The following is a 15,224-nucleotide window of genomic DNA, read 5'->3' on the forward strand; positions in this document are numbered from 1 at the left end:
TCTACAGATCTTTATAACAAGTATCTATTGGGAAAATTCACAGTAAAGTTTAAATATATATTATTTATGAAGTGACGTTGCAAATCTGACAAAAATGATATTCTTTCTTTGCATATTTCACAGGGATATTGAAATAACTATTATATACTAAAATTTTGAAACATAGAAAGCTAAAATTCTTATGAAATTAATTACTGGTATAACATAAAATATGAGAGGAATTTTTTAGACAAATATAAAGTATTGCAGATTTTGCAGGTTTCTACTAGAATCCTTAAGGCATTTGTTACACCTACCCTGGTCCTTTACTTCCAAGCAGGATTTGTTTTTTAAAAATAATAATACTCTGTTACCAATGTTGCTATAAAGCTCTACTGCATCACAGCACTAAGAAAGATGAAGTGCCACAACCATCACCCCAGTCGGGCATTTAAACCTCCCAACTTCATGTTAGGGCTGAGAATCAGGAACATAATTGTTTCTCCAAGTAAACATTATTTCTTTCCATAGTTGCTGCCAGGACAGAGTAGCAGGTCCTCAGTCCATTTAGTACTTAAAAAGGATCTGGGCTGAGTTTTATAAAAATCATTGCAATTAAGGGCTGAAAGCTTGGTGAAACAAATTTCCAGAGGAGAATTAAATGTTGGTGACAAAAAAGAGAGATGAAGAGGATGTCAGCAGGAGTGACTGCTTTGCTGTGCAGCCTTAGGAGAGGAAGAGAATGACGAGCCCGGTAAAAACCCACGAGACGCAGACTGGATTCTGAGGGGCACTGCTGAGCTTATGGGGTAGGGCATCTGGGCTGAGGCGGCAGGTGGGTGCCGGGCGTCAAACGCTGAGCTGCTACCCACTGAGGGGGCGGGACAAACCCAAGCCCTGCGGTCTATCGGGTTCTCCCCCGAGGGACAGTGCACTGCTCACTCAAGCATCCGCATGTCTGGAAACGGAAGCTAAGAGAATAGAACATAGCTTGTCATACACGTTGGTGCACAACTCATGCAAGAACGTAAGACAATAGCAGATTTCGCAAGAATATCAGAAGAAAAATGGGTAGTCTTCATCAAGAATGTAATAAAAGTGACTAGTGATCCCAGAAGCATGAGAAGCACAATGATGTCTTCAGAAGAACTTATGTTTTACAAAATCTGTAAATTATTGCCAAGTACACAGAACCTAAAACTTCAACTGGATTTTCAGTTTGTATGTGAATTGTTATTCCCCTATGAAAGAGTTTCTTTCTGCTGTTAAGTTGAAATATTAATTTCTACCTTCCATAGCTGACTTTCTATTCATAAGAAGAGTGCACTGGCTATAGAATAATTTTTGACTATTTCTTGGAAGAACTGTGTCCTGTCGCTGACTAACAATACATCGAATCCTGCATTTTCCATCAAAGGAAATGACACCCAGTGCAAGCCAAAGGGTGACTTTAGCAGATTCGATTTTATACTAGAAAGCTTACATTGTTTGGAAAGAAAGCGGTTTTCATTGATTTTTAAAATAAAACTATGCAATATGGATTTTTTTTTTGTCATTTTTATCTTATGGAAGAGATTGATAATTCCTTGTTCTACTTACTCAACATTTGCCAGCTTAATGATTGCTTTAGACAAAAGCATCGGCCACAGTTCAAAGTCATAAGTTGTAGCTGGAAGCAACAAGTTGTTATCTTCATCAAAAGGTAGTGAGTCATCAACAGTTATCTTTCTCCAGCAACCCTAAAAATGAGAAAAAAAATAAACCATTTAATGCATTAGGAAATCAGTAGCTATGGCAGAGAGGAGCACACCATTAATGACTATTCTATTTTCTCTCACATATTATTTTATGCTGCTGACATTAGTATTTACTGTTTTAGAATTTCATTTGAGTGCTTTACATCCGAAGAGTGAAATACTGGTTTCAGCACACTTCCGGCTGCAAATTTTAACTTATTCCATTTACTATAATTACAAAGTGTCCATATATAAAACATGAGTGTGTATATGAATGAGAGAATGAGTGAGCAAGCATGAGTTCTGAGAGGAAAGAATGATTTGCATCGAAAATTAGAAAACCTGGACATTAGTGATGGCCAGTTTCAGGTATATCCTGGCTAGGCTCTGGTGGTGTCCCATTGTTGGGTCAGGCGAGCCCTGGCCGGGTGGCTGCAAGGGAATCACCTACATTTTAATCACTAGCCTGTTAACTGCGTCTATGGCTGATGACATCTATGATCAACGAAGTAGACTGTCTTCAGTGATGAGTCGCACCCGATCAGCTGAAGGCCTAGAAGGGAGAACTGATGATTTCAGCCTTCACGGGAAGGTCTCCGTCTCTATTTCAGCCAGCCAGCCCCCCCTGGGGAATTCACTGAAATCTTCATCTGAGTTCCCAACCTGCAGCTTCTCCTGGAGAACTCAGCATCACCTCACATTCCCAACTTGCAGCCTACCTGTGGAATTTGGACTTCTCCAGTCACTTGAGCCAATTCCTGGAATATTTTAACATTTACGTATAGATATGTGTACATGTGTTTACACAGAGATGTGTGTGTGTGTGCATCCTGTAAGTTGTTTCTCTAGAGAATCCTGACTGATACAACATTGGAAGACGAAATGATTTCCTAGCAAAATTTGTCAATGATGTTTATAACTCAGAAAATAATAACTATTATTTGATCTGTGATTTGCCTCCATTCTAAAATGGCAAAATATTTTGTACCAAATTTCATAGTACAATGGCATCCTTATTTACGAGACCTTGTACACCCAGTATGGGTGCCACATTCTATGCAATAAAGTAAATTAAAGTGCTTCAGGTAGCAGAATCAAAATATTATGCAAAATGGATGCCTGGGCACAATTGAATAGTCATGGCGCATATTCTCCAGTTATGTCAGTGGTCGTTGCTTATCCCAATGGGCTTGTTGATCCCATATGCCCATTTGCCATATTACTCCTCCTCCTAAAGAACTAATATTTAAACATTAAGTTAATACCTAATTTAAAGCATCATGATGTACCTGTATGCATATAACTTCATAATTAAGAGCAGGAAACAAATGATAACATTAATGATTCTGAACTCAAATAATGTTTTTAACTTGGTTTTACATGAGAAGTTTTATTATGAATTTATTCATTTACCAAAGAAATATTTTGAGCAGTTGTGTCAGTGTAAAATCTGATTGTGAACCCATATTCTGCACAAGTAAACATCTGCATAGTATTGATGTGATAGTGTAGGTTGAGTGGGGAAGGACTACACGAAAACAACACAAAATGCAATATGTCACGTGCTCTAGGACCCCAGAGCTCTGGGACTACAACACTCTGAGGCCATGGTGCTTGTTCCAGTTTGCTAATGCTGCCGGAATGCAAAACACCAGAAACGGATTGGCTTTTAGAAAGGGGGTTTATTTGGTTACAAAGTTACAGTCTTAAGGCCATAAAGTGTCCAAGATAAGACATCAACTATTGGGCACCTTCACTGGAGGATGGCCGATAGCATCTGAAAAAGCTCTGTTAGCTGGGAAGGCACATGGCTGGTATCTGCTCCATAGTTCTGGTTTCGAAATGGCTTTCTCCCAGGACATTCCTCTCTAGACTGCAGTTCCTCTAAAAACTGTCACTCTTAGTTGCTCTTGGGGAGTGTTTCCTTTCTTAGCTTCTCCAGAGTGAAAGTCTGCTTTCAAAGGCCATCTCCAAAATGTCTCTGTAAGCTGCAGCTCCTCTCTCAGCTTCCGTGCATTCTTCAAAGTGTCCCTCTTAGCTGTGGCAAGCTCGCTCCTTCTGTCTGAGCTTATATAGTGCTCCAGTAAACTAATCAAGGCCCACGCTGAATAAGCGGGGCCACACCTCCATGGAAATCATCCAATCAGAGTTATCACCCACAGTTGGGTGGGGCACATTTCCATGGAAACAACCCAATCCAAACTTCCAACTTAACCCCCACTAATATGTCTGCTCCACAAGATTGCATCAAAGAATATGGCTTTTTCTGGGTGACACAATACATCCAAACTGGCACAGTGCTCTAGGACCACAGAGCTCTGGGACCACATCACTCTAGGACCACGGTTCTCTAGGACCACGGCGCTGTAGGACCACGGCGCTCTAGGACCACAGAGCTCTGGGACCACGGCACTCTAGGACCACGGCTCTCTAGGACCAAAGCACTGTAGGACCACGGTGCTCTTGGACCACAGCACTCTAGGACCACAATGCTGTAGGACCACAACGCTGTAGGACCATGGTACTCTGGGACCACGGTGCTGTAGGACCATGGCGCTCTAGGACCATGACACTCTGGGATCACGGCGCTGTAGGACCACGGTGCTCTAGGACCACGGCACTGTAGGACCATGGTGCTCTAGGACCATGACACTCTGGGATCACGGCGCTGTAGGACCACGGCACTCTAGGACCACGGCACTGTAGGACCACGGTGCTCTAGGACCACAGCTCTCTAGGACCACGGTGCTGTAGGACCATGGTACTCTGGGATCACGGTGCTCTAGGACCACGGCACTGTAGGACCACGGTGCTATAGGACCATGGTACTCTGGGATCACGGTGCTGTAGGACCACGACGCTCTGGGACCACGACACTCTGGGACCACGGCGCTGTAGGACCATGGCTCTCTAGGACCACGGCGCTCTAGCTGGGGAAAGACTTCGCCAGAGGAGACCTCTGAACTGAAGCTCCAAGGAAGAGCATACTTCTGCCATGCAGTTAGGAGTGATAGGGGGAAATGATTCTTTGTGTGACATTTATAATCCTGAACTCATATTACCTTATTCCACAGTTATGTCTTTTTCTTTATTCCCTAATTGATGTGCGGCAAGATGGGGTTAAAATCAGAAGCTTTTAACCAACCCATCCTCCAATCTCAGATGAAATAACCAAAAATAAATCACAGAGATGCTATCCAGCATCACATTTCTAAAACATAATTTGACTCTAGTTGTATTATGAAAATTTTCTTGGGGATTATTGTGAGTCCTTTATGCTAATATATTGATTGCTTCCTTAAAGGTAGTAAATGAATTGAATATTTATTGCATATGTATAATTTATTTCAGACATCATCATAAAACATTGAATTATTTTCTTATTTGCTGGGTTTTTTGGTTAATGCACATAAATTTCAAAAATTTGGATTTTTTTTTCACTGAGTGTGCCATGTTAACATTACTTTATTTAGAATGTTAAAAGGCTATTCAAATGGATAATTATTTAGATAGCTTATGAAGCGGTATACCTCTTTTGGCAATATAAATATTAATTGCTAGAATACTTTAGAATGCCGTCATGTTCAAATTTTGATTAGTATTTTTCACACTTGACTTCTTGGTCAAGATAACTGTATGACTGCATACATTTATACTCTCTTTCTCCTCTGGAATAAAAATAAACATTTGTTTTTGAATTAATAGCATGAATCAGTTACAAAAGATCAGGAAAAGAGCAAAGAGTGGACAGAGATTTCAATAAATACCAGGATTACATGAATCCCCACCTCCCTGGCAGTAATGAGGTGGTGCCCCTTCCCCACAGGACCTGCAGGTGGAGCTCTAACTTTCACCTCTTCCTGGCAATGGTCGGTTGGTGCGCTTTCCCGCAGGGCCTGTGGGACACACTTACCACTCCCAGGGTGGAGAAAAGAGATGGAGTCTCTGGTCATCTGGTTAACAGACAAGTGGGACAGACCACCTGACATTTGAGCCACAGCCCATGAAACGAGCCAGAATGTGCATTTTGAACCCAAACAGGTTGACTAGCTACTAAAAAAGATTTATTTAGAAACTAGAATCTCAAAACATAATAGTAACAACATCCAGGATATAGTCCAAAATTACCTATACACTAAGAAATGAAAATTTCAACTTTGATGACAAAAGACCATCAACAGAACACAATACGGTGACAGGGGGTTGGAAGTATTAGCAAAGAGTTTTAAAGTAGCCGTCATAAAAATGCTCCAACAAGCAAAGGTGATCACTCTTACAACAAGAGGAAACATAGACAATAAATAGAAGATATAAAAAAAGAAACAAATGGAAATTTTAGAAATGAAAATTAACCTAAAAAGCAAAACTCACTGGAAGAGCTCATTAGTAGAGTGCAGATGGCAGAGAAATAAGTGAACATGAAGTTGGATCAATAGAAATTATGAACAACAAAGAAAAATTAGATTGAAAAATTGACCTGAGTCTCAGGGATCCGTAGGACAAAAAGATGTAACATTCCAGTTGCTGGTGTCCCAGAAAAAGAGGAAAAAAATATATATGTCTGAAGATATATTTGAAGGAATAATGGCTGAAAACTTCCCAAATCATAAAACATAATCCTACAGATACAAGAAGCTCAGAAAAACCCAAACAGGATAAACCCAAAGAAATCTTCACCCAGCTACACCATAATCAAACTTCTGAAAACTCAGTTCAAAGAAAAAACCTTGAAAGCAGCCAGGGAAAGAAGATGAATTGGCAATGGAGGAACAACTATTCAAACAACAGATTCCTCATCAGAAATAATGGCGGCAAGGAGGAAGTGGCACGGTAGTTTTCAAGTGCTGAAAGAAGAGAACTATAAGCCTGGAATTCTATATCTAGTGAAAATATTCTTTAGTGAAAGAAAAGCATTCTGTGAGGAAAACTGAGAGAATTTGTCACCATGAGTCTTGCTCACAAAGAATGGATAAAGAAAATTTTCCAGAGAGAAAATAAGTAAGATAGGAAGGAAACGTAAAACACCGAGAATGAAGAAAGAACAAGGAGAGTGAGTATCTGTGTAAATGTGTTAGAGGAGTCTCCTCTGGGATTTGTTGCATTGTGCATGGTGGGTAAAGGCAAAAATTAGGATGAAGTTCTCAATGACCGTAGAGGAAATGTTTGCAACAACTCTATCACAAGGGGAAAGTGCAAAAGGATCTGAAAAGTGATAAAGAATCTATTCCAGTTGAAGTAGTAAAGTGCTAATATTAGTGTACTCTGATAAGCTTGCATGTATATTTTAAGCCCTAGAACAACTGCTAAAAATGAGAAAAAACTGCACACATACACTATAAATAAATCAAAATGGAAAGCTAAAAATGCTCAAAAGCACATAGGAAGATAGGAAAAGGGAAACAGGAACAAAAAAAAACCAGAGGAAACAAAGAGAAAACAAATAAGAAAATGGCAGACTTAAATCCAAATTATATCAAATATAAATGGTATAAACACACAAATTAAAATATGTATCTCGGAAATATTTTGACAGAATAATTCCATATCTAAAAATCCTAGAAAACTGGTCATATAAATGGGCAAAAATACAGACACAAAGATGCTACTTAGAGCACTGTTTGCATTGGTGAAACACTTGTCATAACTGAAATATCTATCAATATAGAATAGCAAAGTATATATAGTTCTGTTACATCCATACAATGGAGTGAAAGGTATATTAATACATATTAGCATAGAAAAATGCCTATGATTAGAGAACAAAATAATTTCTAGAACAGTAGGTGTGCTGGTTTGAATCTGTTATGCACCCCGTAAAAACCATGCTCTTTTAATCCAGTCTTGTGGGTGCAGATCTATTGTGGGTGGGACCTTTTGATTATGTGTTTCCATGGAGATGTGACCCACCCAATTGTGGGTGGGACCTTTTGATTAGATTATTTCCATGGAGATGTGACCCTGCCCACCCATTCAAGGTGGGTCTTAATTAGTTTACTGGTGTCTTCTATGACAGGATAAAAGTCAGAGATGTTTTGAAGAGAACTGAGAGATGCTTAGAGAGAAAACACCCAGAGACATTTTGGAGACAGCCACTGAAACCGGAACCAGGAGAGGAGATAAGAGACAACGCCCAGAGTTTGCCCCGGAGAAGCTAAGAGAGGACCCCCAGACACTTAGAGAGAAACGCCCTGGGAGAAAGAAGCAAGGACACATGGGAGCTGAGAGAGAGAAGCTAAGAGAGAGAGAAGCCAGAGACATTTTGGAGAAAGCCATTTTGAAACTAGAACCTGGGAGCAAAGGACCAGCAGATGCCACCACGTGCCTTCCCATGTGACAGCAGAACCCCAAATGCCAAAGGCCTTTCTTCAGAGAAGGTATCATCCTGTTGATGCCTTAACTGGGATATTTCTATGGTCTTAGAACTGTAAATCTGTGAACTAATAACCCCCCATTGTAAAAGCCAATCCATTTCTGGTATTTTGCATTCGGCAGCTTCAGCAAACTGGAACAGTAGGTATTATATGATCCTACTGCTGTAAATTATATATAGTGAGTGTACAAATGCTTATATGAATAAGAAAAGGCTCCAGAGAATATACATAAATTATTTCCTGTGACTGTCGGTACAGGGTAGAATCCCTGGGAATTTCCATTTTTTTACTTTGAACCTTTTGGTATTGTTTGAATTTGTTATACTAAAAGCATGTCCACATCAGTCCACCCTCCAGACCCCAAAAAGACATGCTTTCTCTTAGATCGTTTCAGAAACAGCGCTGTGCACATGGTCTCATCAGTCAGCTGTGGGTGTGGTCTGTGCCGGGCACAGCTCCCCTGGCAGCAGCCCCGGGAAACCCTGAACACAGGTTGTCTGCTTCCAAATACAGGGGACGGACAGGAATAGGGTGAACATTCCCATCCCAGAAGGGAGAAATCGGGAGGAAAACAGGGGCCACAGGTCCAAACCCAGCAGGGCACACCATTAGATTTCAAGGTCTGAGAGGCACCCATGGATCAGTGTTTTGAACCCCAGGCCTGATGGAGCGGCCGCCCCACGGCTTCCAGGGCAGCAGCTGTGCTCTCCCTGAATGCTGAGGCGCAGGCACCACCCTGAGCACTGGGGTGACAGCTCTCTGAAACGGGGCATGAGGCTCACCCCCGCCAAGGGTGAGACAGACGGCCCGTCCCCTCCAAGCGCAGGGGTGGACCCACACCTCCCCACACGTGGTGGGCCCACTCTCTTGGCCTGAGGAGATCTTTCTGGTCAAGTCCCCGGCTTCCAAAGCTCTGCCCTTGGAATCACTCTTCCTTCAGTTCACCCTCCTCTGTCCCTCTCAGTCCAGGCCGGCAGCGGCTCTGCTCATGCAAATTGTGTAAAAAATCTTGTTGGCTCTGCATGCAGCTCAAGTGGGTCCGAGTCCTCAGACAATAGAACCTGCCACAGATCCTTCCTAGGAAGGGCAGGATGTCTAGTCCTGACGTCCTCCGAGAGGCTGCCTGGTTCCATGTGCAGTTAAACCCTCACGTGGAGTCCTGTTCTCTGAGACTCGCTTCCCAGAAGCTGAGAGGGTCCCTGATGGAGCTGCTCCAGGCCCTAGTCTCAGAGCACACCCTCTGGATAGACTCAGGATTCTCCAAACCATCAATTTCTGGTTTCTTTGTGCCCAAGAGTTCAGTTCTCGGCTTACCCCTTTCCTCTCATATTTTACTATAGGTCATAAGGAGAAAACAGGGTGCACATTCCACATTTAGTTTTGAAATCTCAGCTAAATGTCCAAGTTCATCACTTACAAGTCTTCCATCTGACATCAGAGCCCAATTCACCAAATTCTCTGCCACTTTATAACAAGGATCGCCTTCCCTCCGTTTGCAACAACACATCCATCATTTCCTATTTAGGCCTCTTTGGAAGCACCATTAGCCTCCAAACTTCTACCGACAGTCTCTTCAAACAAACTAGGCTTTTTCTATCAAGCACCTCACAATTTTTCCAGCTTCTCCCCTTCACCCAATTGCAAAGCCGTTTCCATATTTTTAGGGATTTGCAACAGCAGCACTCCATTCCCAGTACCAAAAACTGTTTTAGTTTCCTTCCTGCTAAGACAAATACTGTGCAATTGCATTGGCTTAACAAAAGGAAGTTACTGGCTTATGGTTTTGAAGCTGGGAGAAGTCCAAAACCAAGGCACCAGCAAGGCGATGCTTTTTGCTGAAGACTGTAGCGTTCTGGGGCTGTCTGCCGGCGACACTGGGTGCTTGGCCCTTCCATCGCATGACGACACAAACAGTGACCTCTCCTGTCACTCCTGGGTGCCGCTGACTCCCAGCTTCTGGCTGCTCTCGGTGGCTTCCCTCTCCATCTGACTTTCACACTGCATATTTCCAAGTCCTTTTGGACTCCAGTTCCCCAGACTGAAGCTATACCGGATTCGCTGGGGCCACACCGTAAGTGAAGCAACGTCTTGAAGGGGTCCCCTTTCCAATGCGTCCACATCCACCAGAACAGTAACAGCACCAAGCACATGTCCAAACTGGGGTACACACCCCACACCAGCATGTGCATTGTTAATAATGAAGAAGTAAGAATAAAAATATTTCCGTTTTTGAAAAAAATTAATTGAATGATAGGAAAGCAGTTTGCCATAACTTGAAAACAAATTTAATGTACAAAAATGTCACAGGGTGGGCAAGAGTTTATTTAAAATGTGAATTTGCAGGCTCATTGTAGGTGGTGATAGGCTGATGGTTATCTGTACCCACATTTTAAGAAACTTGGAATTCTATAGTAACATGGTGCTTAAAAAATATAAGGCTTATTCAGAAATAAAAGCCAATACATGTTTTATTTCAATAGACTGTTGGAAACTGGGATAACTTGCTGGTCCTCTTGTGAATGATGTCTCTGTTATTCGGAGACAGATGAAGGGATGGGGAAGTCAGAGAAAGACCGTCACCGACAAGAGGTATTTTAATGGAAACCAGTGGTTAAATGCTTCTTTCAGGGAGCCAAAGGAAGGCTGAAACCGGAAAGTACTGACCAGGCTGTATGTGGAGTGTCCCAATGTCAGTATCATTTCTGCCAAGTGAAAGAGGAGTGCATAGAAGAGAGAAATCCTATCTATTTTATAACACTGCCCTTAAGGTTAGTCAATAAATGTTTATTTGGATGATGTCAAAGAACCTTGACTGCTGTTTACTTAGAGTCCCAACTGGAAATCATGTGAATTCTCCTACAGGAAGAACGATGCGCGTGTGTAAAACCCTGGGCCTGAAATGCTCCTGGAGAGCCTCGAGAAGGGGCTGCTTTGCCTCAAAGTAGTGCTGATGGCAGACGCTCCACAGGATGAGCAGAAACGGGGTGATTGTCAGTAACCAGGCAGAGCGGGAAAACCCAACTCCAGTAAGAAAGGAAGAGCAAGGAAGGCTGCGAGAGGCTGAGGGAGAAAAATGGTGCGGAGGAGATTCAAGGTGAGCACAGGATGAAAGGAAAAGGAAAACGATGGAGGGCAAAATGAGACAGGTACAAGGTAATGGAGCATATTGTTGAAGATCGTTTCCTAAATATTTTCAGTGGAAAGAAAAGGATAAACATGTACAAGTACCGAACTAGAGTTGGAGGAGAAAAACAATCAAAAATTTCAATTGTGTTATGTCTGGAAAGGGACAAGAAAGAAAAAAATAACAATAGAGTTTATCTTGCCAGAGGGAATTTACTCTAATCCTTTCATAAACCTAATGTACATACAGGTGTTGTCTCATCCCTTCCAGCTGGGAATTAGGAGACAAGAGGTAGAAATTTCTGCAGATCGCTACCACCAGAAAACCAGGAGCCACCTCGCTGAAACAGGGATACTGCCTTCTGAGACAGCAGATTTCTCCATTCTTGTCCATTAAAAATGTTTCTGCTCATTTCATCCTGTATGATCTGTCTACCTATCATCTATCCATCATCTATCATCTATCCATCAACTGTCTATCATCTATTATCTATCATCTATTTATCAACTATCTATCACTGTGTGTGTACGTGTATGTGTGTGTGTGAGGGAGAGAGAATATAATGGGCTGGGTTTGGTGCTGCGTGGTGTCACTGTGAAAGTCCTCGCATTTTGGACCTCCCAGGCTCAAGGTTTTGCGGGACACTGATTACGTGCCTTAACTTGGCGGGCCTGGGCTGGGGGACCGGATCCACCCCTGGGGAGGGTAGTGGGTACGGGTGAGTGCGCCCTCTACAGCCCCCCGGGCCTGGGAAAGTGAGGCCGGAGGCAGGCCCCATTTCCTCACCCAAAATATACCAAATGTTAGGAAAGGCTTGCCGGAGGGATCCGCCTTTTCCCCACCCCCTTATCTTGCCCGGACACTCCCCGTTGCCAGCGCAACTCCCATCACCACCGGTGCGCATACATTGTTGCCGGACACCGTTATGGGAGCAACTCTCGCCCCTTTTCAATCAACCTCCGCGCCCTCTCAGAACCAATCCAAGCCTTTAACCCTTGCAGCTACCCCGCCCTCTAAATGCCCGATATAAACTTGTACTCTCCCCTAATAAACTAGCTCTCTCTTGGTTTTCATCATCCTAAAAGAAATCGTGTCCCGCCTGTTCCTTTCTCGCCGCCCTCCATACTTGCACGCCTCCCGCCGGGGACCTGGCCAAGTCCCCCGCTTCGCCCTCGCCTCCGGGAAAGAGCCCCCGCCGCCGGTACCCTCGGAGCAATCCTGGGAGCCTAGAATTTAGCAACCGGCCGCCACCCTCCCCCAGACGAATCAACTGCGACCGCAACTGGCGCCCAACGTGGGGCCCCTGGAATTAAAAGTCCTCTCTACGCAGCGGTCCAGTAAAACCACCCGCTCGCCCGGACGCCTCTCCAGCTCCCCTTCTCCTCGCCTGCAAAGTAAGGGCCGCCTCTCCCTCGCCGCCCCGCGGAGCCGCCCCTCCCATGCCGCTCCGCGCCCGGGCCGCTCTTCCTTTCCCGCGTTAACCTAACTCTTACCCCCGACTACCTTTCGTCTTCTCTTCCTATATCCCCACATTCCTCCTAACACTCTTCCTCCAGTAGCTTTCCCTCTTCCCCTCCATTACTTTGCTGTGGTCCTCTGTGTCTTTGTTTCTTTGTTTCGCGCGGTGTACCTCTTTGCAACCGCCCCCCCCCCCCCAAACTGCTCTCGCTACTAGAGGCTCCTGCCTTCCATTCTCACCATCTCCTTCGGCCTCGCTGCCACAGTTTACCTCATTTTCTTTACTCAATAATCAACCCCCCGCCCTTTCACAGGGCGGAGTTAGTCCACCATCTTATGCCTTGGGCCCCACCCTTTCACAGGGCGGAGCTAGTCCACCATCCTATGCCTTAGCCACTCCCACCGCGCCGCCGTCTTGCGACGCTTGGGGCCTCCCACTTCCGCCTCCCCCTCCGGCGAGCTCCCCCTCGGAGCCGCTACCGGCAGCTGCCGCCGCTCCTCCCACCCTGCCGACTAACAACCCCTGGCTGCCTTCTACACCTCAAGGCAACCCTTGGGGCAATGCTCCCCCTACCCCCACTCCCGCGCCAAGCCCTCTGCAAGCGCGTCCTCCTTTCTCTCGTGCCTTTCGCTGCTTTCCTCTTAACCTTACCCCCACACCACAGAAATCGTATGACTGGTATCCCATTGACTCTAATACTATTAAGCAGCTTCGCAGGGCCGTCAAGGAGGACGGGTTGGGTAGCCCATACGCTTCCCAAATACTGCAGGATCTCGGCATGGACTTTTGCATCCCCCAAGACTGGGCCTCGCTTGCCCGTTCCATTCTTAACCCCGGCCAGTTTATTGATTGGCGTGCTCACTTCCAGGCGGAAGCAGCTAAGCAAAGTGAGCAAGACGCAGCCACTGGAGTCTATCATCCCCCCGAAGCCTATTTGGGCACTGGAGCGTTTCTAAATGCGTCTGCTTATATTAATGTCCCTGCCACCTTCTGGACTATCCTCAGAGGCATCGCCTTACGCGCGTTTGCCAACTGCTCTGCCCGTCGACCTGACAGCTTTACCAAGCTCCTCCAGGAGCCAAACGAACCTTTCGCCACCTTCGTATCCAGAGTCGAAGAAACCTGCGCTAGAAAAGTTAGCAACCCCCAAGCCCAGCTAGCTCTCACCCGAGAACTCATTCTAGAAGGGGCTAACCCCCCCTGTAAGCAAGCCATTCTCCCCTTGAGGGAAAAAAGTCTAGATGACTGGGTTCTCGCCTGCAGCGCCTTTGACCCAGCTGCCGCGTCCCTAGCCCAGGCTGTCTCTGGCGCTGTCACTGCCGCCTTAGCCGCCACCACCGGTTGTTTTAAGTGCGGGCAGAGCGGTCATTTTGCACGGGAGTGCCCCAATGCAGAAATCAGCCGCCTGCCTTTCATGCAGCGCAATGGGCGCCCCCCTCCCACTCCCTGCCCATGCTGCCAGCGTGGCTATCACTGGGCGCGCGACTGCAAGAGCAGCCCCAGAGATCTTAGCAAGAATAGCTTAAAAAACCTCTGCTATCCCTGGTGCCCTGACAGCAGTCAGCGCCAGGGCACTGAGCAAGCTTTAAACTCCAAGCGGGGCAAGCCTCAGCCCCGCCCCTAAGAGGCAGCGTGCCGGCCGGTTCTAATAAAACTAATCACTTCACTGGCAGTAAAACGCTTCTCTGGACAGTCCCTATCACCCCAGAAACGCCTACTCGTAAGTTAAGAATAGAGGGGCAATGGTACACGGGCACGCTCGATTCAGGGGCAGAGGTCTCTTACATGCCCGCTCAGTATGCCACCATGTGCATGGTTCTCGATGGTCCCTCGGTAGTGGGAGCCACTAGTTGGAATCAAGCCCAATATTATATGTGCCCATCCTCAAATCCTGGAAAACAGTACTGCAATTCCCCCAACCAATACTACTGTGCATATTGGGGATGTGAAACATTAGCCACTCAGTGGGAGACTTACGCCACTGATCATTACCTAACTCTAAAATGGGCCCCCTTTAACTGCAAACCACCTCAAGAACCCATTAACTGGGGTATCTATGGAGGCCATCACCAGATTGCACCTACAGGTACCTGCTCACATTTAAATCTCAGTGTGCAGCTCCCCAATGATCCCTCCTGGTTACTCGGTCGAACCTGGGGCTTCAGAATTTATTTGAAAGGAGTCGACCCAGGTTCCCTTATTCTTGTAAAAAAGGAGGCTGTACAAAAAAACCCCTCTGCCATTGGTCCCAATAAAGTCATTAACCCCCTTTTTCCACAGCTCTCCAGCCGCACCTCAGCTTCAACCAGCCGCACCTCAGCTCCAACCAGCCGCACCTCAGCTGCAAACAACGCATCGCCAACCCCACCACCCCAACCTTTTCTGCCCCCCTCTCGTTACTCCTCTCCCCTCCTCGGCCTTATCCAAGCGGCCTTCACCTCAGTGAATTCCTCCAACCCCAATCTTACCTCCTCTTGTTGGCTTTGCCTCTCCACTTCCTCCCCCCTGTATGAGCCAGTTGCCTCCAACCTCTCCTTTTCAGAAAACACAGAGGA

At 45.3% G+C, this 15,224-nt stretch overlaps 1 protein-coding gene across 6 annotated transcripts in view; it reads right to left on the reverse strand.

The window, feature by feature from the left end:
• Positions 1 to 15,224, reverse strand: part of ADGB (androglobin) — a 211,555-nt gene that overhangs the window by 141,687 nt on the left and 54,644 nt on the right. For all 6 annotated transcript variants that reach the window (XM_037842491.1, XM_037842492.1, XM_037842490.1 and 3 more), the window contains exon 6: positions 1,579 to 1,718. In XM_037842491.1, coding sequence (XP_037698419.1) covers positions 1,579 to 1,718 — 140 coding nt within the window. The remainder of the gene's footprint in view (positions 1 to 1,578; positions 1,719 to 15,224) is intronic.

The sequence above is a fragment of the Choloepus didactylus genome, chromosome 7 (genome assembly GCF_015220235.1).
Source record: "Choloepus didactylus isolate mChoDid1 chromosome 7, mChoDid1.pri, whole genome shotgun sequence".
Classification (NCBI taxonomy): Eukaryota; Metazoa; Chordata; class Mammalia; order Pilosa; family Megalonychidae; genus Choloepus; species Choloepus didactylus.